Source organism: Pezoporus occidentalis, unplaced genomic scaffold, assembly GCF_034315485.1.
Source record: "Pezoporus occidentalis ecotype Australia unplaced genomic scaffold, CSIRO_AGI_Poc_V1 ctg22, whole genome shotgun sequence".
Taxonomy (NCBI): Eukaryota; Metazoa; Chordata; class Aves; order Psittaciformes; family Psittacidae; genus Pezoporus; species Pezoporus occidentalis.
The window spans coordinates 623,529-647,500 of record NW_026914072.1 but is presented as its reverse complement, the minus strand read 5'-3'; the positions used below and the strand labels follow the sequence as shown (position 1 = coordinate 647,500).

At 35.1% G+C, this 23,972-nt stretch overlaps 1 protein-coding gene across 6 annotated transcripts in view; it reads left to right on the top strand.

The window, feature by feature from the left end:
- Window positions 1-23,972, top strand: part of IRAG1 (inositol 1,4,5-triphosphate receptor associated 1) — an 89,803-nt gene that overhangs the window by 46,703 nt on the left and 19,128 nt on the right. For 4 of the 6 annotated variants that reach the window (XM_062620160.1, XM_062620162.1, XM_062620158.1 and 1 more), the window contains 9 exons: window positions 5,778-5,964; window positions 10,592-10,692; window positions 13,561-13,631; window positions 16,070-16,243; window positions 17,184-17,261; window positions 17,688-17,737; window positions 18,182-18,223; window positions 19,331-19,918; window positions 22,043-22,121. In XM_062620160.1, coding sequence (XP_062476144.1) covers window positions 5,896-5,964; window positions 10,592-10,692; window positions 13,561-13,631; window positions 16,070-16,243; window positions 17,184-17,261; window positions 17,688-17,737; window positions 18,182-18,223; window positions 19,331-19,918; window positions 22,043-22,121 — 1,252 coding nt within the window. In that variant the 5' untranslated portion in view covers window positions 5,778-5,895. The remainder of the gene's footprint in view (window positions 1-5,777; window positions 5,965-10,591; window positions 10,693-13,560; window positions 13,632-16,069; window positions 16,244-17,183; window positions 17,262-17,687; window positions 17,738-18,181; window positions 18,224-19,330; window positions 19,919-22,042; window positions 22,122-23,972) is intronic. The other 2 variants (XM_062620161.1, XM_062620163.1) reach the window with 2 other exon arrangements.

Sequence of the window (23,972 nt, the reverse complement as noted above, 5' to 3'; positions counted from 1 at the left end):
TACCTTAAAAGAAAAAAAAGTGGTATTGTCTTCCACGTCTCTACTGTCAGGGCGGTGAGGCTGTGGATGCCTGGAAGGGTCTAAGGCCATGCTAGACAGGGCTTGGAGCAACCTGGTCTAGTGGATGGTGTCCCTGACCATGGCAGGGGGGCTGGAACTAGATGAGCTTTAAGGTCTCTTCCAATCCTAACCATTCTATGATTTTACTTTGTACAGTTGTATGTATGTAATTCAGTAATTGCAGTTATCACAGAGAAGCCTTTTATTAGTCTTGGGGCTATGACTTTTGTGTTTTGGTAAACTGACTGAAGCAACTATCTTGCAAGCTTACTATCTTGCAAGCTTAAATATCTAATATGAGAAACCACTCTCAAATTAGATGCAATAGAAAACAATATTTTCTGTGTTGCAGACAGTAAAGAGTATTTCAATTTCCATGTAGTATCTCTCATATAGGCCAGAATGTAGATGAGTCAGATTTAGTTGTGGTTTTGTTTTTTCCTTTTTGTCTTTTTTTTTTTCATTTCCAGTGACTGTATCTGCTATATCAAAATTTTGAGGTCCTACTGCAAAATATTAAAGGTTTTCTATTCAGAATATTCTGGATCTGTTTGTTTTGTTGTATTGTTGTAGTTTTAGATTTTTTTGAGGTAGCTAATGAATGCAAACAATTTTTTTTTGTTCGTTTATCTTAAATTCTATAACCATGCCTTGTGTTTGAAAATTTATTTTATGGTACAAATGTAAGAAAGACCCTGTTTTGCTCATGCTCGGTTTGGAGGAAGTAAGTCTAGTGGGTTTTTTGAGGTACTTCAAAGCTGCAAAACTTAATTCAAAATACAATGTGAATTCCATATGCTTTTACAGCTATACAAAAGGAGTGCAAAAAGATACCTTTTTTAATACAGTAATGTTTTACAACCACTTTGCAGGACAACAAAGAAAAAAGTTATAAAAAGCAGCTCAGAATTGTGCAGTTCAGCTGTGTTCATGAGTATGAGACTCCCATTGTTGACAAATTAGAGTTTCTTTACTTGACGCTCCACAGTATGAGGTCAAGAAATATTAATAAAATGCTCTCTTAACTGCTTATTTCTGCTTTGCTTTATATAAACTTCTTGTGGCCTGGCAGAGCATTTGAGGTTAACTGCTAGTTAACCAGTGGGGGTATGAGGTAATGCACCTTTAAGCTTTTGCTAACATGGTGTTTGGTGGTGATTCAGAGAGGGTAAGTTAACTGATTATAATTAGCTTTCTCTACTATGGTAAAATGAGTTGCATAGAGAACACACTGAAAGCCAAGGGCCTCTAAATACTTTTCCCTTTTATGGAATAGAGCTCCCAGATCACCATTTCCTGGAGATTGTACTCTAAGCCTACACAGTGGTAAAAGAAAATTCTCTGTATTCACTGGTCTATATCTGACTATGTATTTGAGCTCATGGGATCATTTTTTTCCTAACTATTTTAAGCAGTAAGTTCACAATAACAGAGCAAAACATTAAGAAGCACTTCATCCTCTTTTCTTTCTTTTTTTTTACTTTTTTTTCATTACATTGTCTCATCTCGGTGTCAGAATACACAGAATTTGGTGAATAGGATAAGTAATATGTTGTTTGGGGGGTTTTATCTCATTTTGTAGGTACATAAGGCTCGTGCAGACTAAGGTTGTAGGTCTTTACCCACATCCACTTTTCTTGTGACATGTGAGTTAGTCTCTACAAGTATTTAATTTTAAAAGGTAATTTTGAAGCTCTTGCAATTTCTAAAAGACGAGAATTTTTGTGAGGGGAACGTTTAAGCTGATAAATCACTACAACAATAACATAACATCCTTTGGTAGGTTAAAAGTAGGCCAGGCAGTGTTTGATCAATGCCTAATGAAAGAAATAACAGTATCTTGAAATTGTTTTAGTGACTAGATGCTAGCATGTGCTTATACATCTTGACTGTTTTTAAAGTGCAGATGTACTTTTTTTGCTTATCCTTTCAGTATCTTCAGGAACAGTAATTACAGTTGTTTCAGTTGGTTTCTCACTGTATTACATATATTGTTAATGTATCATTTCCTTCTTTGGCTGAAACATGTTTATGCTTGTGTAAGGGAGATAAAGCTGGCAAAGCTAATGGCAGTATGAGTCCAAAGGTTGTTCAGCTGGTAGATGAGCCAGGCTTAGAACCAGGATAGTCATGCTCTTTGCACTTTAGTTCAGGGTTCAGTAAGGCTGTAAGCTGCATTTGTAGATAGAGGTGTGAATTTCTGTAGGCTCAAGGGCTGTAGTCCTCCCTAATGCTCTACTGAAGAAGTAAAAAATGCACCTTCCAGGAAATAAACTTTCTAAGGACATTTCTTTCTTTTCTTCCCACATTTGTGAGATGCAGATAAGCTCCTCTAATTCTTGTTAGAGTGTTGTCATGAAGCCCCCTTACGTTTTGACTCTCACTGACATTTACTGTGGCTATTTTCATTGCCCAATCAGATAGACATAATGTCACTTCAGCAGTGATGGATGATCATTTATTCACTAGTATCTTAAGAATCTATCGTTTCTAAACATTCACCTTTCCTACTAGTATCAGAAGGCAGTAATTGATTTGGAAAATAGCAAAACTCCTTGCATGGAAAATGCACAGCATGGCGCAAGAAGGTGGCTTTGTTGAATATCTCCACTTGTATTTCCAAATGTGATGTTTGTGCTGGTTAAGCACCAGAAAGTCTTTAAGGGACCTGGACTACTGATTTTAAGAACAGTGCACAGTTTAAAAATAAGCTTTTAGATTGAAGAATAATAATTCAGGAGTTATAAATCATATAGCTTATGAATAGAGCAATGCCCTTTTATATTGTGTTGAGATACCAATAAGTACTAACCCTTGCTTTGGCACCATAGAGGACTGCAGCAGTGCAGTCAGCATGTGCAAAGACAGAATGTGTTTTAAGAAGCCTCAGAATATGAATAACTGTATGCGGCCTTTTCGCTGCTCCAGTAGAGTCCTCAGCACTGGGGTTATCTGGAGAGATGTTAGGGAAAAATGGAAAGTCAGAAGAAATTTTCCTACTGATCAGCACCACAAAGATACGGAGCTTTTTCCTAGTTGCAAGATAGCTCTGTAAGGAAATCAGAGAAAGGTTCTAATTGTGTCACAGATGGACTGAACTCCATCCACTCCAAATCTGGGGCTTGTTAAGGTGGCGTAAATTCATCTTTCTACCCTCCCCTCCGTTCTCCCTTGGCTGTACTTTCTGTGCTGCATCTCTAAGACAACATAGCTTGGGTTTTGTCCCTTTCTATTCTTAGACAAGACTGCTGATTATTTTCTTTTTCTTTTAAAGTTTTTTTGGTTTGCTTTTGAAATGTGAAAAATGACCTGAAACATGATGGGCTTAATAGCTCTTTCTTGTTTCTTTTTTTTTTTTTGTTTCTTTTTTTTTTTTTTCCTAAGTTTAGTATGTACTAGGAACTCAGCTAAGACTAGGAATAAACTACCTTGATGCAATAGCTTATACAGCTCCACATAGGACTGCATACACTTGTTGGTCATGACTTGAAATAATCCTGATTTTTCAGGTCCAGCATTCATTAAGATTGTCAGAACCCTTATAATTTCATAAGGCAAACACTAAGAGGGATTAGATGAACAGCCAAATTTCTATCTTCCCTTTTTTGTTTTTGTTTTAATTTAAGTTCTTGCAAACTCAAAAAGCATGTAGGATGCCACAATTTTGTTAGAGATGAAAATCAAGTCCATATAACTCCTTTTAGCTACCTTGCTTCTATCTCATCTTCATGTGTTGTTAATAGTTGGTGATTGTTGTTTGATACAAAAGTAATTAACTGTGGAAACACATAGATGTTTAATGCTACTGCTATCTGCCTCATCTCCATGGGTTTATTAAAATACAGGTAATGTCTGTTTTCCATCATATTAGGGCCTTTAAAGATATTTCACCTTAAAAACATTTTAAAATCTTTTTATTTATATAAAGCTTCCTGTACTCTTATTATTGAGGTGGGTAAAATCATGATACAAACATGATCTTCCACTTATTGCAGTAGAGCTAGAAATTAATCTGTAACTGGTTCAAAATGTCTACAAAAGCTTGAAACACGCTGTCCCTACAGCATATACTGCTCTGAAAAAGATTATGCTCACTGTTTAAGACTAAGTATATGTCCTGGTCTTCAGAATGATGTCTTATATGCTAGATCTTTTCCACAGTCTGTATCAAAGAACTTCAATTAAACAATTTTTTTCCTGAACACACTAATACTTGTGTAGAGATTATTTTTACAGTCAAATAGTTCTACATTGAATTTCATGTGAGGTGGCCCTGTATTCCTCTTCTAGTAAAAGGGAAAATTCAGTTTCTAATATAATGTGAAATAAATCTAATAAAAGCATGGGTCTTAGCTGCTTCTGTAGTCCAAAGTTTTCATGCATTCTGCAGGTTTTACACCACCCAGTTTTTTGTGTGAAAGCTGAGGTGAAGAACTTGTCACTACTGAGGCTGTTTTAGTATTTCCTGTGAATGGGTTTTTCTCTTTTTTGTTGGTGTTGTTTTATTTGTTTTTAAATCAGTATAAGTATTTTGACAGTTTTGTCCGTTTCAATAAACTGACATGTTCCTGAATACATTCTGAATATATTTCTTTGCCCTTTCCTGAAATCGAAAGGAAAACTCTAGAAGGTTAATGCTGCTGAGTGCCTTGAACATCAAATTGTCTCTTCATCTTAACCTCCTTGTTCCATCTATCTTGATTTCCAGAAAAGTAAAAGAATCGAGATGAGTTTAGTAATCCAGGTTTGGGAGAAGATAACATGTTTTGGAAGTTGAACTCTTTGGCATACTATTAAAGTTGTTATGTTATTGTTTGAGTGTATAGCTCCATTCTGTACACAGCTGTGAATTAACTGTAAAGGGAATATAGTTAGCTTTTAGTAGTCTAGACAAAAACTGGGCACCAGGTTGTCTCTCTTAACCGCGTTGTCTGTCGTCTGTAGGCACTACCAGTCGATTATGGGAGCTGTTCCTTAACTAGCCGGTAGGTGTCATAGTAAATCTTGTAATACATAAAACTGTAGCTATAAGGATTAGTACTTAAAATTTCTCGTCTCAGATTACTGTACAGGCTTTAATGCTAACAATATCCTTGTGAAGGCAGTAGCTCCCATAGATAATAATAACAAGAATCTTCTCAGATAGTGGGCAGTGATTTTTTTTATTATTTTTTAATTATTTTTTTTTTATTTGGGCATTACCGCGTTTTTGCCTCTGAAATATCTGGCACAGCATTGTCTTGTGCATATGCACACCAAGTCTTTGTACAATTCACTTAGGCCTTGAGCTTTCTTAAAGGAAGAGTGCCACCATCTGGGTTTCCAGTTTTACTCCTTTCTTTGTTATCTGAGCTCATGCTCTGTCTCATTAGGACTTTGCTGGTTATTGAAAGGCATCTTACACATATCTGGGATGCTATTTCCCTCTTAAAGGATTTTTAGAGGTAGTTTGATCACAGGCAAAACAGTCATAGTAACCAAAAAAAAAAGAATAATCTGTAAAATAGAGGAAAGAGATGGAAATAGTTTCAAAATGGAAGGTTATCCATTTTGAATGTTGTTACTCAGTTATACTTGACCTTGGAACCTTTAGCTAATAAACCACAAGATAGCATTTTTAATTTTAAACTTCAATACTGTTTTTTATTGTAAGTGATCTCAGTGAATATAGAGTTTTAAACAGATTTTATTTGGTTTTTTTTTGGCATCTCACACAGCCTGCAGATCGCGAGGCCTCAGCACTAACGCCTTCAGGCTAACTGGAACCAAATATTCTCAGCAGTGCATTGTCCTGTTAGTCCACTTTGCAGTTCCACGTGCTTCACACTGCCCACCATGCCAACCTTACCTGAAGACAAGGGACAATCAGAAGAGGCACAACACAACATTTCTCCTCCAGCCAAAGTAAGCATTCTTACAAAGGTGTTTTCTGACAGTTCTTGGAAACCTGAGGTTGAAACCTCTGTGTGTATTTAGGAATGCATAAAATAAAATGTAATCATTGCTATGTATTGCTATGTTTTGATTAATTGATGAAGCTATGAATGACCTTTCAGTTGATATTCTTAGAAGTCTTCAAATATTTTATAGATTGAGGAATGTGAACTGAAGTTGCTCAAGCATTTGTTTATCAACTTGATCTAGAGACTTATGTGGCTGGCTGTTCTGAACCAGTTATATGTGAAAGCTGTCCAAAAATGTCCACTGTGATGCTATTACAGAAAACTTAAGCCTCTGAGAAAAGAACTTAGACTTATACTTCACAGTAGTCTTGAAACATCTAGTGTTCCCTTTACAGATTTAGAAGATGCTATGCAATTCATGTGTGTATGAAAGATGGGTATCTGCTTTTGGCTTCTAGTCTTTCTCTGTGCTTTATTTGCCACAGCAGTAGCTGAGCATATACTGGAACTACACAGAGAGCAGGTGGGTGCTCCCCAGATTTTGCTACTAAAATTTGTGGCATTTACATGTTTTTACCTGTTTTATTTGCAGGTAAATTTTTAAAAAATCAATAAAACAGTATCATTCTTCATTTTGAATAATTCACACTACTGCTAAAAAGTAATTTTATGTTCTAATAAAGTGAGATTAGGTGAAATAAAGAATCTTACTGTAATTACAACATCACTGGTTGTACAGATCATCCTGTTTAATGCATACTGGTATAAAGAAAGAAAGGATTTATAATCTGGCACATCCTCAATTCAAAATGTATGACTGTCACTGAGGACACTATAGTCTACATTTTAGGTGAAAACATCCGCTACTTTAACATTGTTGGAAAACATTGTCAGCAGCAAGCCCTACACTGATTTGTCATGCATTCCATCTAAATTGCACACTGTGCTGAGTATTAGTTTCCTGGCTTCAGATAAACACCCCAGATACATGCAAGTTAATTAGACTATTAGCTGAGAACATATATTAGGTCAAGAAGATTTTAAGATTTTTTTTCCCTTTCCCTCCCTTTTTTTTTTAACTCACCCATGTGAAGAGTATTTTAGTAGAAAAGACTTGCTGGGACAGATATACCCAAAGAGAAAAAAATATGAAAGGCTAGCAGACATCAGTGAATCTAAGGCTGAGTGTGCTTGTCAAATGGGAGACATGAAAAATTCCAACCACCTAATCTAATATATATATACACATATAAAAATACATTATGCAAGCCTTTTAGAGATAGGTCTTAAATGAACTATGATAATGTGATAGTTCATGAATCAGTTAACTGTGCAAAATGCTTCTTTTTAGATAAATTGGCATTTTTAGGCACAAAGTAACAGTGAAAGGATTTTAACCAACACACTGTTCATGAGCCTACTTAAGGATCACAACTAGTCAATGCTGTGAAGAATTCCATCTCGTTCATACATTTTATCACTCTTGGGTCTTGATGCAGTCCAAGTTGTACAACATGACTATATAATAAGGAAAATAGCTTATCATTGTGTGATAAGGACTTGCAAGCAAGGAGAGGTCATTAGAGGGCACACACAACTGGTGAACTTGTTTTCTGAATTAAACAAAACTTTCCAAGTCTGGAATCTCATCTTATCTAAAGTGGGGTCTGGTGTCTAGCAATTTCCTCATTCTATTTCAGGAGATACTTCCCCACCTTTTCCCTGCATGCACAAATGCACACACATTCACAAAACAGTTCTGAGAAAAAGAAAATGAGCCTTACATCACATGTAGTTTCTTGTTCAAGTATCTTTTACATGATGGGAAGATCTAAAATTAAAATTATTTAAAACCCCATCTCATGTAAAAGACTGCTTTCTGAGATACATAACTTTTCTGAGGCCTTTCAAATAAGTGCCTATTTCAGACCAAATTTGTTCAGTTGGGACCTTTAATTAATTTCTCAGAATTTGGCCAGCTGGCAGAGGGTATTCTTGTTATTATTATCTTATTTTTTTTTCCTCAGTGCTTTAAAGAACTGAGGTGGTGTTACAGGAAAGCTTTCTCATCTGACTGGCCTGGCAGGGTAGCTCTTTCAGCAGAGATTTATCTTTTTTTCCACTATTACTGTTCAAATCCAGCCAAATTTGGATGGATTATAAAACACCTAAAAATGCATAAATGCATTTCATGTATGCTTAATGAGGGCTTGGTAGAGCTTAATAGCTGGAATGTCTGTAGATCCTATCCACCCTGTGTATCCCTGAGCCTCTTGGATCTCCTATGGGCCATACTGCTTTTGCCATCCTCAGCCCCGCAAAAGCCTCCCTGATAGACTAGGTGCCACATGGTCATCCTTGTAGAGCATGTCGATCAGTTTACACCTAAGTGATAGAGGTGGAGTCAGTTTTACCCTACATTTTTTTGGAAGCAGGGGATTGGGACAAAAAGGAAGCAAAAACTTGGTAGCAGGCAATCAATGGGAGGGTGATGGAAAACTTCTGTATCATCTTTGTGTAGATGTACAACTCTAAGCTGTGAGACAGCTTAAGCTTCCTGTTAAAGCTTCTCCTCCAAGATCTGCATATAGTAATCTGAGTACTCTTCAGAGTATAAAGTTGTCTTTTGATTCAAACCAGCTGGCCCTGCAAAGAGCTTCATGCTCTAGCTCTTCCTGCCCCTCTCCTATACAAATGTATGGTAGGTCTGGACAGTGGGAGGCATGTGTCTTCACCTAGAAGCTGAACTGCTGTAGCTGTTGACCAAGGTTAATATTCTACCTGACCTGAACTAGCCTTGACTACAGCAATTTTCTTGGTTTTTTTTTGTTTGTTTTTTGTTCTTTTTAATAGGCTGGCTTTAGAGTCCTAAAATGGACTTGGGTGGCTTTAAAGCTAATGTTACATCATTTGAAAGCTTTTGCTTGTTGATAGTCATGAGATTAGTATCAACAATATGCATGTGTACTCAGCTGCTTTGCCCTGCAAGCAGAGCAGTCACCTGAATTTTTGTCATTGACTGTTAGGCAAAATACATTGTTACTTAGTAACATTTTCAATAATATTACTAAAGATTGCTTTCAAACTATTATCATACAATGTCAGCTGTGAACTTGAATCACATATCATGCTTTTACATCCTAACATTTCCAGTATTGCAAGGATATTTTCCTTAAAGTTTAATCTTGTTATTGTTTTCTTGGCATATTTCCGATTGTTCTCTCTTGTGACTGGTAATCTGGACTTGCCAAGGAATGTCATATGAGAATTATGAGCATAGAAGTGTGGAGCTGTCCAAGCAAAACATATTTTATTGTCTTTGAGAGGAAAAAGGGTTATGTTATATACTTTAATATTATACCCCTTTCAAAATGCTTCTCTAGTTCTTCAGTGTTATCAGAAAATTATTTCAACAAGAATAAAATGCAGCACCGGTCGCGATGGTGAAAGGAGTTCTATTGTATCTGATATATATTAGCAGTCACATAATCATTAGCTTTCTTTTATGTATGTAATACCATTTCAGTTTCTAGTTTTGGCTACTTGTTCATTATGATAAACCTTATGACTATGCTAAATTCTCCACATGACAGTAGTTGACTGAAATATTCCTTGATAGTTTTTGTTTCAAATAACTGAAATTATTTAATTTTCTCTGTTCTAAAATGTTAACTTCTGAAACTGTGAGCCATTTTATATGCTTCATTCTGTAAATGCCTGAAGTAGTGCTTATAACAGCTTTATTATGCGCCTATTTAATATTACTAAAATAAACGCTATTCTGAATTCATTACACTTGTGTCAACTTCTAGTAGGTAAACATCCTTAAAAGGAGTAAGCAAAATAGAACAGCAAATGTTCTATCAATAAAAACAAAATTAACAGTTGAAGGTAATTGGCTTTTTGTCATGGATAGCAAACATGCTGTTTTAGAAAATCAGAAGCATCACTTCCTTGAGTAGTTCATGCCCCAGGCCTGTCAGTGTTTAAGAGGCATTTGAACAAAGCCCTTAATACTGTACTTTAACATTTGGTTAGCCCTGAAGGGATCAGGAAGTTTGGACTAGATTATCATGGTGGGTTCTTCCAACTGAAAATGTTCTGTTCTGTAATCTAATCCAATGCCCACTGAAGTAAAAATTTCTTATAAAACTTTGGGATGCTAGTTCAAGAAAAACAGAGATTTAAATAATTAAATAAAATAAAATACTTGTATATACAATTGCGTACCAGGAGCAATTAGTATTGAAGAATTTAGAAGTTATTCTGTAAATTTTACAAATTGATTGATGGCAGCCCCCTGGCACTTTTGGGAATCTTTCCCTCCAGCTATAAATACTCGCAGTACTATGACACGTTCTACTTATCTCATGATTGCACCCTAAAATAAAAATTGCAGCTTCTAACACGTACCTGCCCTCTCTGCATGATTTTATGTGAATCGTTTTTCAACTTCTTGATTAACTGTAAACACCAGATTGCTTCTGTAGCCTTTCAGCAGTGCAGGTTGATTTTTTTTTTTTTTTTGTGAATCTGAATGTAGCACATGGAGTACAAGCAATATTTTTTGACTATGTATTTTAAATTTCTCTTTAACTGCATTTTTGTATTTGTCACACACCATCCAGGACACTATTGTTGAAGGGACAGTGTGCAGTACACCTTCTATTGTTCTTCCAGAGAATGCTGTAGCACCAGACATGGAAATTGATAAAAATCTGGTTAACAGGTACTGTGTAATACATTACTGAACTATGCATGACTTGCATGCTAAAATATTCTTTGAAGTGTATATTCTAATAAAACATTATCACTGTATCTCTATTTGTAGTTTTATCATATTGTCTTTGCATTTTGATGATTATTTTTTGATGCAGGAAAGGGGGAAGGAGCAGGAATATTACTGATACTAAAAGACTAGAGTTTCATATAATACGAAGCCTGCCACCCTGACTCAGTATACTTTCAATTTACATGTACTGTCCTGTCTTTCAGAATAGCATAATTTGAAACTAAAGCAAAAATTTACATTAAATTTTTTTGTAATTTGGACCAAAAGCTGTAACTTTTGAAGTCCATCCTCTTGCTAGCAAATAGAATATAGCCTGATGAGGGGAAAATTGTTTGGTCAAATCCTTTTGTAGAATACAGTGGTGTGCATGCGTGCTACAATACTACACCTACTACAGGGATGACTGACAGTTTGATTCCTCTTGTTCTGTGTGTGGTAATGAGCAATACTGTCCTTCTGTCCATTTGAACCTTTACTTAGATCCAGTCAGTGAGCAACTGGGACCAAAAAAAGTACAACTGAGCATTTTTATGTTTCCTGAAGTATTCCCCACTGTGGAAATTTTTCAGTTCAGTAGCTAAATCCTAATTCTGGTCTACTAATTATATAGGTACACCAGTAGTGCTGCCTTTACTCATATAAACATTTCCACTGAACCAATAAGATCTTTGTAGACTTATGGAGATTTAGGCAATTAATCATTATAAGACTTAAAAAATCTACTGTTTTTTAAGTACCGAAGATGTTAAGTTCCTCAAGGTGTGGTCAGCCATCAGTGTTGGCTCTCACAAATGAGTGTATCTTACATACAGAGTCTGTGTTTTCTGGTTCCTTCTTGGATTAAGGAACTAGCTGTATTACCATTCTATGACAATATTTTTAGTATCATACTGAAAAATAGACATTGTAGCAATAATATTTGCTATCTGTTGAATTTTTTTTTGTCTATTGAAAGGAAAATGCAGCAACAAACTGCTGTTTGCTGTGTTATTCCTAAAAACAATCTGTTTGCATGATCAACTGAAGTTTGTTTTAATGAAGAAGGAATGATTTTGGCAAAAGATAAGCTTGCAATGTATTACAGTTTGTATAATAAGGCTTATTTTTGAGGGCAGAAGATATCTAAGGAAGGCTTATGATCATAAGGTGCAATTTTTACTAACAGTTTTTGCAAGTATTTTATTTTTTTATACTTGGCATTTTATAGTTTTATGAACTGCTGAAAATCTTCTTCTTTTGACAGGTTTAGCATATTACATATATCTTTCGGAATAAATTTACCTTCCAGTCAGTCTTGTGGATATTATCTTGGTATTGACTTAGAACACATACTGTTTTATATAACTTAAGGTAATGCTGGTGAAGCTACTGTTATTATATATTATCATAGAATCATAGAATACTTTGGTTTGAAGGGACCTTCAAAGTCCATCCAGTCTAACGCCCCTGCAATGAGCCGGGATATCTTCAACTAGATCAAGTTGACGAGAACTCCATCCAGCCTGGCTTTGAATGTAGACTGCCATTGCTGATTAACTTTGTTTCATAGGATAATATTCTGAGATATTAGAGTACCATGGTATTATTAGCCAGCATCTTCTAATTTTTTCTTCTAAAGCCAGTTAAGGACCTTGCTCACTTCTTTTAAAGTCCTGAATTAAAAGCACTGGAAAATTAATTACTGGACTATTTTTTTTTCTTCCTATCTAAAAAACAGGTGCAACAACTGTAGGCTTCTTTTCCAGCTCTCTTCTTTCCCTTCCTCCCTTGTATCTGTTCAGTCCTCCTCACTGTTTTAGTGAAGCTGCAAAAAAACCTTCTGCAGCACCTGGAAACTGGGATAGGACCACATTCCTGATCGTGTGAAGGAAAACTAGTATCAGCTGAGGATTTAAGAAGATAATGTTTCTGAGCTAGACTGCTAGACAAATGTCTAGCTTGAGTATTATAGTACAGTAATTTTTAAAGCACATATTTGAGCCTGTTCAGGCAGACAGGGCAAGAATACCACCCTGAGATTAAGCATATGTGAAAGTAAGCTGTTGAATGGAAATAATAATTCTGTTTGAAGTTTAAAACTTCAATTAAATTTTGAGTTGCTTTAAGGTTATTTTTAGTCTTCTGATAAAGCATACTTCCTGGCTGGGATTCTTGAATTATTGACCTGCAATTAGACTTAAAATATGGGGGAAAATTGATCAGAAAGTATTGATCATAAATCTGTATTAGAATTTCCTTTTATTTTTGAAGTGCACTACACAAAATCTCAAGATTATTTAAGAGTGAGAGTTACAATGCAGCCATTGAAAAGCAGCATTATTTTCTGGATCAGCATTTAAATTTCTGCAGTCATTTGAGACCTTCACCTGGTTTTCAATCTAGAAAGTTCCTACATTGCTATATAGGATTGCCAGTGTGGGAGCAAAAGAAATTCTTGCAGTCATAAAACTTAGTTTAGGAAGCACTAAAAATTTACAAAGCCTTTTTTTTTTTTTCCAATGTACCATATTTACATGAATTTTAAGTAATGATAATGAACTAAAGAAATGTAGTTTTTTTTGAGAAATCAAAATTTTGTAGTGTATGAGTTTATCAGAACTCGTTTGTGAGAGCAAGTTCTATAATTTTCCTTCTTTCTGCAATCTTCCTCCATTTTCCAGTTGTTTGGATATGAGAGGAATTACAATAAATTCTTTTAGTTTTAATATTTTTTTAATCAAAGAAAAGTGATTTCTTTTTGTAGAGAAGTAGAATGGGTTTTGGTGGCATACTCTCATAATTTTGTTTGTTCATTTTTCTCTCTAGGCCTCGTAGTCCTCATAGGAGACATTCTAACCGTGCCACTAGGAATGCAACAAGTTCATTGACTTCTGTTGGTAAGAAGTAATTCATTTAAGCTAGGATGTTTTCTCAGAAAACGTGATGTGCAAAAAAAGGCCTAAATATAGAGTCTGACTATATTGGCTACAGCCTTTTTCCTGTGCATACTGACTGTAATGTATGCACAGGGAGGGAATACTGCTAGCATGTTGAGTTGTGATAATGAGTTTATGATCTATAGTGGATTTACTGCAGACAGAACCAGGGAAATATGCATATTGTTAGTTTCATGAAGTTGTTAGGTTAGTGTGTTACCTTAACAATTTTAGAAGGCTGGAGATCTACATGCTTAAAATTCTTGTTGTATGCAAAATACTGTTTAATAATACCGGTTTTGTTATTTTTGAACAACTGGAATTTTATTAGCAAGGACCTTAAAAGACAGTTATGTCTCCAGTTATATAGTTTGGATTTAACTTCAAATGAAATCAGGCTATCCAGGGAAATATTTTCTTCAATTCTTCACTTTCTAATTAATCTCTTACTAAGTATTTAGTTTTATTAGTTTTCTGGTAGCTACCTGTGGAGTAAATTGTTCTTCAAGGGGACTAATGTGGATGCAGATTTGTGCATACTACAAACTGAGATAAATGCTTATCCTGTTAAGTGAGTGGCAGAGCTCCCATTAGTTCTTAGTCTTGGTATGTTTGCATTTGAAGTGTTACTTGTCTCCATCTATGTATGGAATGTAAAGTAGAAATTGAACAGAGTTGATGGAATGTTTATCACATATAAAGGATGAAGGAATAAGGTTATGAGAGGTCCTACCAATACACGATGGACTGAAGAGGAAATCAGAAATACAAAATAAATTTTTAAAATTCTTTTTATCTTTCCAACAATGTTACTTTCTCCCAGCAATTAATCTGATCTGAGCCATTATCACTTAGTAAAAAGAAGACAGATATTTCATTAACAATAGATTGCTTTAAGAATATCCTGTGTATGGGCATACTTTTTGACAGCCTTGAAATTTGAATAAATTCATGGAAATTAGAAGTGACCTCCTGTCTCCAAACCAAAACCCCTTGACTTTTTGCTGCTTACTTATATCCTTAGTTTTCTGAGGACTGATTGTTCTGTAATCGATCTTGTCAAATCAAAAAATATTTTTCTTGTATTACCTGATGACTTCCCATCCCCTCACCCAAGCTGTTCTTTAGTAAGTTCTTATTGCGAAACAGTGTTAGAAATTCCCTCCTCCCTAATAGAGGCATCTCACTGTGCAGACACAGTCACAACTGATCTTTCTTTTTTTCACAAAGCTGTTGTTAATGTGATCAAGTTGTTATTAATATCAGATAACTCTTCACACAATACAGTCATTGATTCGCTCATACAGTTCACGGATTTTCTCATAGTTACCTGAGAATAAACATCTGACTTGCAGTCTCTTGTTGATGCTAGCGTGTGTCATTGGCCTGGAATGGATTGAGCAGACTCTTGGTCATCTATTTATCAATTGTAGCAGATCCAACAAGCTTGTTTGTCTGTAGAGTTTATCAGCCCCTGAAAACCCTTTGCTAAATCGTAGTCTGGAGAATTGTAAAAATCGGTGTTCTAATTTAGTGTTTTCAACCAATTTGGAAGCCAGGAATTAGTGAGTTCTTTTTACAACTAAATAAAAATTGTTCAGAAAATAATGTATTAATCTAATGGTCTAACTGTAAGGCAGTGGCTTTCAGTTTGTGGTCCATGTATTCTCCTGGGTCACATACCTAAATTATCAACATAAGTAGGCATGAGGAAAAGTAACCTTTAACAGTCTTTAACCACTGGATATTCTAATGGGATGTGCAATTCCTTTGGAAAATTCTTGCATGTCCCCCACATGGTAAAGATTGATTAGCTTTTGAGATGGCTTTACAATTCTCATGATTTAGCTATTCAACTTCTGCCTGCAGCTTTGCCAGATGCAACATTACTGTTGCTTCTTGCATCTGTGTGAAAAGCTCTTCTATCTGCATAGAATAAAATTTTTATACTTTCAAACTCTTCACTTGATTTTATAGATTATTTGATGCTATCACCTCTATGTTAAAACTAGTTGCAAAGTGAGTTTGTAGGACCTCAGCCTTAAAAAATGACAAACAAAATCCATGCAAAAACTGGGTCTCTGGCAGAAATGCTGTGACTGCTAGCTCAGATGAATCTTATGCACTTTTACTGATAAATTAGAAAAACTTTATTAGGGACACAGCCAGAAAAGCCAGTTTCACATATCAGAGCATCTTTGGTCACAGTGACTTAATCTTTGTGAGTTATCAGTGGTTTTTGAGGACTTGCTCTAAACTTGAGAATATAAAAATATTAGAAATGAGCAGACATTAATTCTTGTGAAATGCAAGCTCAAAGGCACGTAGATTTGTTTCATAGTTGTTACTCAAAATGCCACAATGTATCACAATGTTTTTATGTTGATATTTCAAACCAGACAACAGCGGTCATGTGATTGACCTGGTAAATGATCAGCTACCTGATGTAAAAATATCAGAGGAAGACAAAAAGAAGAACCTTGAATTACTAGAAGAAGCAAAGAAAGTGAGTGAGAGGTTTCTCATGCGCAGAGGCAGAAAGTCAAGAAGCAGCCTTCCTGAGTCACCCACAGGTAGGTGCAGGTTCTGAAAACAAGATTTCACATTCTACTTTAGAGATCCTCAAAGGCAGAAACAAGCATCTGTAATACATACACTGCTACTGTGTACATACGCTTTGCTGATTTTAAGGTCAAAATCCCTCTGCCCCTCCTCACAATTCCATATAAAATAGAACTGGCCAATCTCTATATTCAGATGTAACAGTGGAAGACCATGTAAAGTTTTTAAATGCCCAAATGACACACTGCAGACACTGTAATGGGAACGCATGCAGTATTTCTGTTGAAATGTGAAAAATGGTCACAAGTTTTTGTTTGTGAAGATTTTCATCCTAAAGTTCTTATTGGATATAAAATTATATTTAAATGGCAAGATTTATACTGCTGAAAAAAACTTTCCCAGACATAATTACACAGACTTTTGTCCTGAGCATATTTATAAACTAAACTAAATGGATCAGATCCTCCTTTCAAAACAGAAGAAGAAAATATTTTGTTCTAGAATGTCAATCAAAATTATTTTCCCCCTCATATGAAGTGCTTGAAAACTAGGAGGAAATGCCATTTTATCATGGAGTAGGACTTTAATTTAGCTTTGAAATACCATTTCAAAATAAAGTTCTGTCTTAAAATCACTTGGCACTTTCTGGAGGGGGAAAAAAAAAAGAAATATACTTCAAACTAAATTTTGCTTTTTCTTTTTTCTAAATTTCTTGTGAATCCTTCTCTTGTGTGTACTTCTCTGCAGAATTTCAGTCAGAAAAGTGAGGAGAATAAGGATTCTGTATACCAACAGAATCTCAATTAAAATGACTTGTCAGGTTCTGGACAAACACATGACTGACGACGATGCGATTCATGTTTTAATCTTAGCTGAATTTTGAAAATTCAAAACCTAGAAACTTGGAAAGTAAAATTACCTTGTTTTGTTTTTGTTTTTGTTTTAATGAAGCAGTTTCCCCTACACTTAGTCCTAAAGTTTCACCAGTAGCATCTCGGAGCAACTCTCTCACTCTTCCAGTTCCATCAGGTAAAATGATCTATGCAGGCTCAAACTTTAACTTAAAAGCTCGGAAAAAAATGTATTTTTAAATATTCCTTGGGAAGTCAAAATCAGTAGATTCAAGGATCTCCTCCTGAATATGGCAAAGCTCATGAATGCCCACATACATATTTTTACATAAATACTTAATTGTATTATATTTTCACTTCTGTGGTGCTGCTAGATTACATGTTCTGGGTTTTAATTCTTTTCAGCAATGGAGTTTTGAGAAGCTTTAATGATCTTTCACTTACTATCTTTTAGATATTTTCCCCCCCTTTTGAATATTTTCCACATTTAAATTTTTTCTTAATATATGATGTGGATCTGTATATCTGTGTGTTCAATAATGCTGTAGTAGTAAAAATTTGGGGCAAATTAGGATGTGCCCTAATTATGTGTTTGTCTCTATAGGGTCTGATGGATGCACAACCACTAGTGTCGAGTCAGTATGTCCAGGGCAGGTAAGAAAGAGCTGAATAGTCTGTACAGTAACCTGGTTATTACAGCACTACATTACACTATACTTGTCCCTGAGGAAAATGGGATGGTTTGAATACCATTTTATATAACAAGACTGTATTACTAATATGTTTTTTTTTTCTGCAGAGTGAGGGACTAATAAATGTTTATTCTAAAGACAAAAATCCATGAGGTAATAAGCACAGAAAGATCATAGAGATCTTTTAACTGTAGAAAATGGAAAAAGATCCAATATAGCCCCAATCCATGGAAAAAAAAAATCACTAAAATGACATCATAAATAAATAAATACTTCATAAATAAATGCGACAAGTGTAAAAGTTAAAAAATTCAAAGTTAATATATTAATATCTATATCTAACATTTACAGCATAGATGTGAAAGATAACCTTGTAAGGCAAGTTTTTTCTTTCTTTTTTTGCTAGAATAACAGAACTGTGAAAGAGGATGACAGGCAAACAGTAGAGGTAAGTGTTTCACATTGTTTTGAACAAAATTCACCTGTTTGTCTTGACATATATGATTTATTTATGTGACTAAGAAGGCTAAAAGACTGTTTGCTGAGTGAAAAGAAAAATTATGCCGTTCATTTGCACCTGAAAATGTAGCAGAGGACAGTGGACTTAAGTAAGCCTTTACATCCTATCATGCACTTTGCTTTAGCTCTATTAAAATCAATATACTAAGTAACTTTATAAGTAAGTTTAAAGTACCTATTGTAGCTACTTCGGTTTACGCTGGTGTTTTAGACAGGCATCCTCTTCCTTTGATTCAGTGGGAGAGGTTACTGTAGCTAATGCTCTGTACCTCTGATGGGGTGTTACTGCTCTGCATAACTACTGGTGAAGCATTTTATATGCATGTTTTAAGTAATATCAAATGGCACTTTAAAAACATGTTGCTGAGAGTGGGTTAGGTAATACAAAATATAGTGTGGCAGCAGAATTTTGGAGCAGTAACTATAAAGGATGGGAGAGTAGCAACATATCCAGGGCAGAGACCACAGTTAGGTTTTATGTTGGTTGCCTTAAATTGCTCACACAGGTGCCCTTAGGCAAAATACAGATTCTGTACTAAAGTAGTCAAGGTATAGGCAAACATTCTTTTGCCAGCTGTCCTGTGGAGATTGCAGCCAAATTATAATCTGTGGTACTGCACACAAAGAGAGAAATTACAATAGTATACAAGTCCATGCTTTTTTTCCCTTTGGGAGGTAAGGAAATAACGGAAAACAATCAAAGGAAAGTAACAGAGCTATAAAATATAGCCTTAAAGGCATGTGCTCAGACAACCTTACATTAAGATGATGAGAGACTTGTCTATATGAAGATTGATATATTGCTGTAATGGACTCTAGGGTAGGATGACATTCTCTCTAAAGTTCAGAAAAGAAATTCCCAATTCAGTGTTCTGTCAAGTGCATTTTAAAAATTTTTTCTCTCATCAGCAGCATATGTTTAAAAGCAAATGTCACTGAAAAAGTAATGGCTTTTTACAGTGAAATTCTATCCTTGGCAGAGAAAAGAGAAATCTGCACTTGTTTCTCTGTTTTCTGTGTGTCCCTCTGCTTTCAGAATGCTGCAAAAGGACTAGTTGATCGAAGGCAGAATGATCAAAGAAAGATTTCTCAGGGAAGGTTGGTTCCTCGTTCTGCTGGTTTTGAAAACTCCAAAGAGAAGCTCTCAGAACAAAAAGAAAACTTCGATCCACGTAAACACATGGATACTTTACCTAAATGCTCCCCTTCAGGTGGTGATGGTGGCAGAATGTCTCTTAATGCTTACATGAATGTTTGTGAAAATGAACTTGGAAAATCGTTCCTCAAGAAATCAAAAGAAAATGATGTTCCTCTAAGAACCCATCTACCAACATCAGGAAATATAGACTCAAAGCTCAAAATTCCTGTTCAAGAAATGAGGGACCATAAAGTTTCATTTAAACCAGAATTTAAACTGTGTGGACCTCGTCCTCCTCTACTACGGGCTGTATCATGGGATAGCTTGGAGCCTGGACAGAAAGATAAAACACCTTTAAAATTACCATCTGAGGAAGATAAAAGCTTTGTTGTTGGTAACAAATCCAGCAATCAGTTAAAAGCATTCAAAGACCTTCAAATCCAAGTTCAACCAGTTCGAATGCAGAAATTGACAAAGCTCAGAGAGGTGAGTCCCAGTCATCAGTCATATCCTGTTTTAAACTTATTTTCCTATTTTACTAAACTTTTCATTTGCTTAGCATTATGTTTATCATTGCATGAAACATACAGTAATATAATGTGAAACAGTTTCAGGAGAATTAATACAGAATTGCATCATTTGCACCTTTAATAAATTGTAACCTGTAGCTAAATTCCATGGAATTGTTCCATTTCTTAGTTGTCTCTAAATATGCATCAACTGCACTGTTGTATTTTCAATATGCACATATATGAATGTGCATATGCTCTTCCATATGCAGGTTTTGGCCCCCAGGAATTAAAAAAATATCGTATTGGTGTCAATAAAGTAGTAATTGCTTTCGTTGTGACTGAAAGGTGGGCCTAAACCACAATACATCTCATATTTGCACCATCCACATGACCTATAAACAGGAAATCGTTGATTAACAATCATGACGTTTGTAAAATGTACTTGGGACTAAAGTGATCTATTTTGATTTCGAAAGTATTTTAGATCGAAAGAATTTTTCCTTCCTTAGGATGTAACAACATTCTTTTTAAAAGTGTCACTTATGCTCTTTTACTTCCTTTGCTTCTCTGTAATATGCTTTTCCTGCTTCTTCAGAATTGTCCTCAAATTCACAGGCTCCCACAGTATATTGAGTAATTGACAGATTTCTTTACGTGTGGGATGAGACCTGTGTATGAACAGAAATCTTTAACTGAAGTTTGTAGACAGTTACTATACTCTTGTTTATGTGCTTACGAAGTCTCTGCATATCATAAACTATTTGTAAACTTTCTTTGGATTTTAAAAATCCAAATTTTCAGCTGAGTGGCTTTGAGTCCTTTATTGGTTGGTATTCTCCCTTCTAAGGGCAGTAGTCCTGTATTTCAAGAATACTAACTTTTGCAATAGCATTGCATGCAAGTCTCAGGGGACAGGAAATTGTTTTGGTATGATTTTTTGCTTGTTGAACATTCTCAGAAAATGTCCCAGTGTCCAGGGTTGTAAAACCTTACATCATGCAAATGCGTCAGCTTCTTGAAGGGTAGACTTGGACTGCAAAATCTATAAAGTAATCTGTTGTTAAAAAAATGTCTAAATGATTGGTTAAAATTAAGAATTAAACCCTAATAATTAATCAGTGTATTGAAAAGAAGCCAAAATGAAATGATAGCCCACCATCATAAAGTAACCACCATGCGTATAGCAAAAATTACTTTGAAAGGAAATAAAGAAAATAGTGCTTACTCTACTTTACAACCTAATAAGACTATTTTCTTTGACTTCCGGTAGTTAATACTTTAAGATGAACATAAGGCTAACAGGTGAGGATCTCAAATTCTGTACTTTGGTTAATTTGTTCCTAGTGTATTGCTTGGAAATGGTAGCTTAGTTATTCATGTTTTCCTGTTTATATTGCACACTTCTTAGCATATGTGTACTGGAATTCTTGATTATAGAGACACTTGAGACATATGATTTTGGAAGTCCTAGAAGGTGTTAAGCACAAGTAATATTTAGAATCAGAAAAATAATACATGATACATGATTCTGGTTAGGTGAGATTTGACCTCTGTCTTTGGTAGGAATCGCCTACCTAGCAAAAGCAGGTGCATGTGTATTTTAGACATATTTGAGAATATTAAGGTAGAAAATCAGAAGATGAGTACAGTCTTCCTTACCTGTAAGGAAGGGAAGCAGGGTACAGTAACAGTGAAGTATTAGCTTGCAGCTGTAGCATTCTCTCTCTTTTCTGGGATACTTAATTATTGCTGTAGCTATATCCAAAACTGCTTTTTTTGCTGTTATTTACAAAAACTCTCATTTACCAAAACCTCTTTGAGTAAGAAGCACCTGCTGCACATCTCTGTCTGCATGACAGGAATTTTTCTAAGTGACACATGTATGAAATTTGAAATATGTACTATTTAAGATGTTATGTTTGTGAATGTACATGTGTCCATGCAGTGTAGCATGTGACTGTAACAATATAACTATAACAATATAAATATCTCCATTCTGTTTATTAGCTCGAATAAATGTTAGTGTCCACATGGCAGGGATCTTTAAATAGAGCTTTCTATTAAAGTTACATAAAAATGTTACTGTTTTTCTTAACAGGAGCATATTTTGATGAGAAATCAAAATTTAGTTGGACTCAAACTCCCTGAACTTAGCGAAGCCGCTGAACAAGAGAAAGGTGCAGTATCATAAAAGCTGGAATGAGTGTCTGTTATACACTGATTTTTATAACTGACTAATATGGAAGGGAAAAAAACCCAACACTTTTCTTCAGTTGCAATAATTGTGTAATGAAGCAGCCATGAAGAAGGGGCCTAGCAGCAGAAATACCTAAATTTCTTGATGATCTGAGGCAAGAAGATACTGTAGGTATTATTACAACCAAATTAAAAGATGCATGCCTGGAACAGAGTCTAGGTTGTACTTAATAGATGAAAGACTGTCTCAAATTTCAGCCACATTCTGAAGAACATTTCAGCAGTGATGGATTCAATGTATGTGACCTCTGCAAGATATTCTGGCTATAAGGGGGAATTTGATCCTTGAAAGTATTAATAAGAGATGGAATGCTTTATTCCTGCTTTATTATTCTACTATATGTGTGGCAAATATTGAAATGGCATGTCCACTTTTGGTCCACAGCTCTACATCAATGTGGATAGGCAAGAGTAAGGCCAGAGAGGAGACATGAAAGTCATTGAAGGATTGCAAAAATATGCATTGCAATAAGTGCAGCTAGAGGGTTTTTTTAGCTCGATTAGTACCATTTTTAATAAGAGGCTAAAACCTCTACATAATTTTTTTTTTCAAATCTAACACAAGCAAATGAGATTTGATGCCTGTATGCTGCATCTAAAAAGATTCAGAATAGAAATAAAGAGCAAGGATATAATCCTGAGGACAGTTCAACAACTGGAAGAACCAAATAGCAGTAGCTCTGAGCGATCAGTTGAAAATATTTAAACCAAACCTGTATGTTTTCTTGGAAGTAGTTAAGTCAGAACTCATTCAGAGTGTTTCTAAGGCCACATTAAGCGAAATGGAGAAAGTGAAAGGAGCTTTCCAAAGAAAATTTCCATTTTTCCTAATACTGTTCATTTTGCTAATTCATAGATATGATTTGGAACTGTTTCATAAGGCCTTAGAGTTTCTGTCACGCAAGATGACAGAGAAATTACATTTCATGTTATCTCTGGAAACAGACTCATCATAAGTCTGAATGAAATAAAAGAGGCTTCTTGTCTTCTTCCTGTCTTTAGTAATCTTTGAATTCTTAGGTATGGTAATATTATTCCTGTCACTATGCTAACTTATTGTTTCCCAGCAATTATTCAGCAGGCTGTGTTTAAATGTAAAACAGTTGCCACTTTACCAGCCTATTAAATGATTTTGGCAGATTTGAAACTTTTGGGGAAACTGTTATGAAAAGCTAAGCTTTATTTTATCCAGCTTTTCAACCAAGATCTCATGAGCCTCACAAGTTTTTTAAAACTCTAGTAACTTATCTAAATGATAGCCAGAACATTAAGAGTCAACTCCTTGTCCTTGGTAGGGAAATCAAGTGTGGGGTCAAATCCTTAGTTCATTTGTTAGGGAGACTTACTTACTTTGTCATGAAAAATACCTTGTAATTTTTAACTGGAGTAATAATTTTGCTTAAACAATAGGAAATAGCCAGATACTTCATTATTATATTATGAGTCAAATATACTGGCTCCATCATGTTTTGCTCTCAATGCCAAGTTATTGTGATCATCTGAGTAAACATAACTTTGCATCTACAGAAGTTTAGATAAGTGGGATATATTAAGACAGATATATGTGGAGACATTATGGCGTCAAGCTGGCTTTTTTTATAGGGACATTCATGACTGTTCTCAGGTAAATACTGAATTTTTTATGCATGGAACTAAAATGCAGCTAGAAAGAATCTCCTTTTCTGGTTTTCATTTGAATACTTTCCACCTTTGCAAAACTTGAACTTTGTCACACAATTTGTTTTGCAAATTTAAGAGTCTTTGTGTTATGC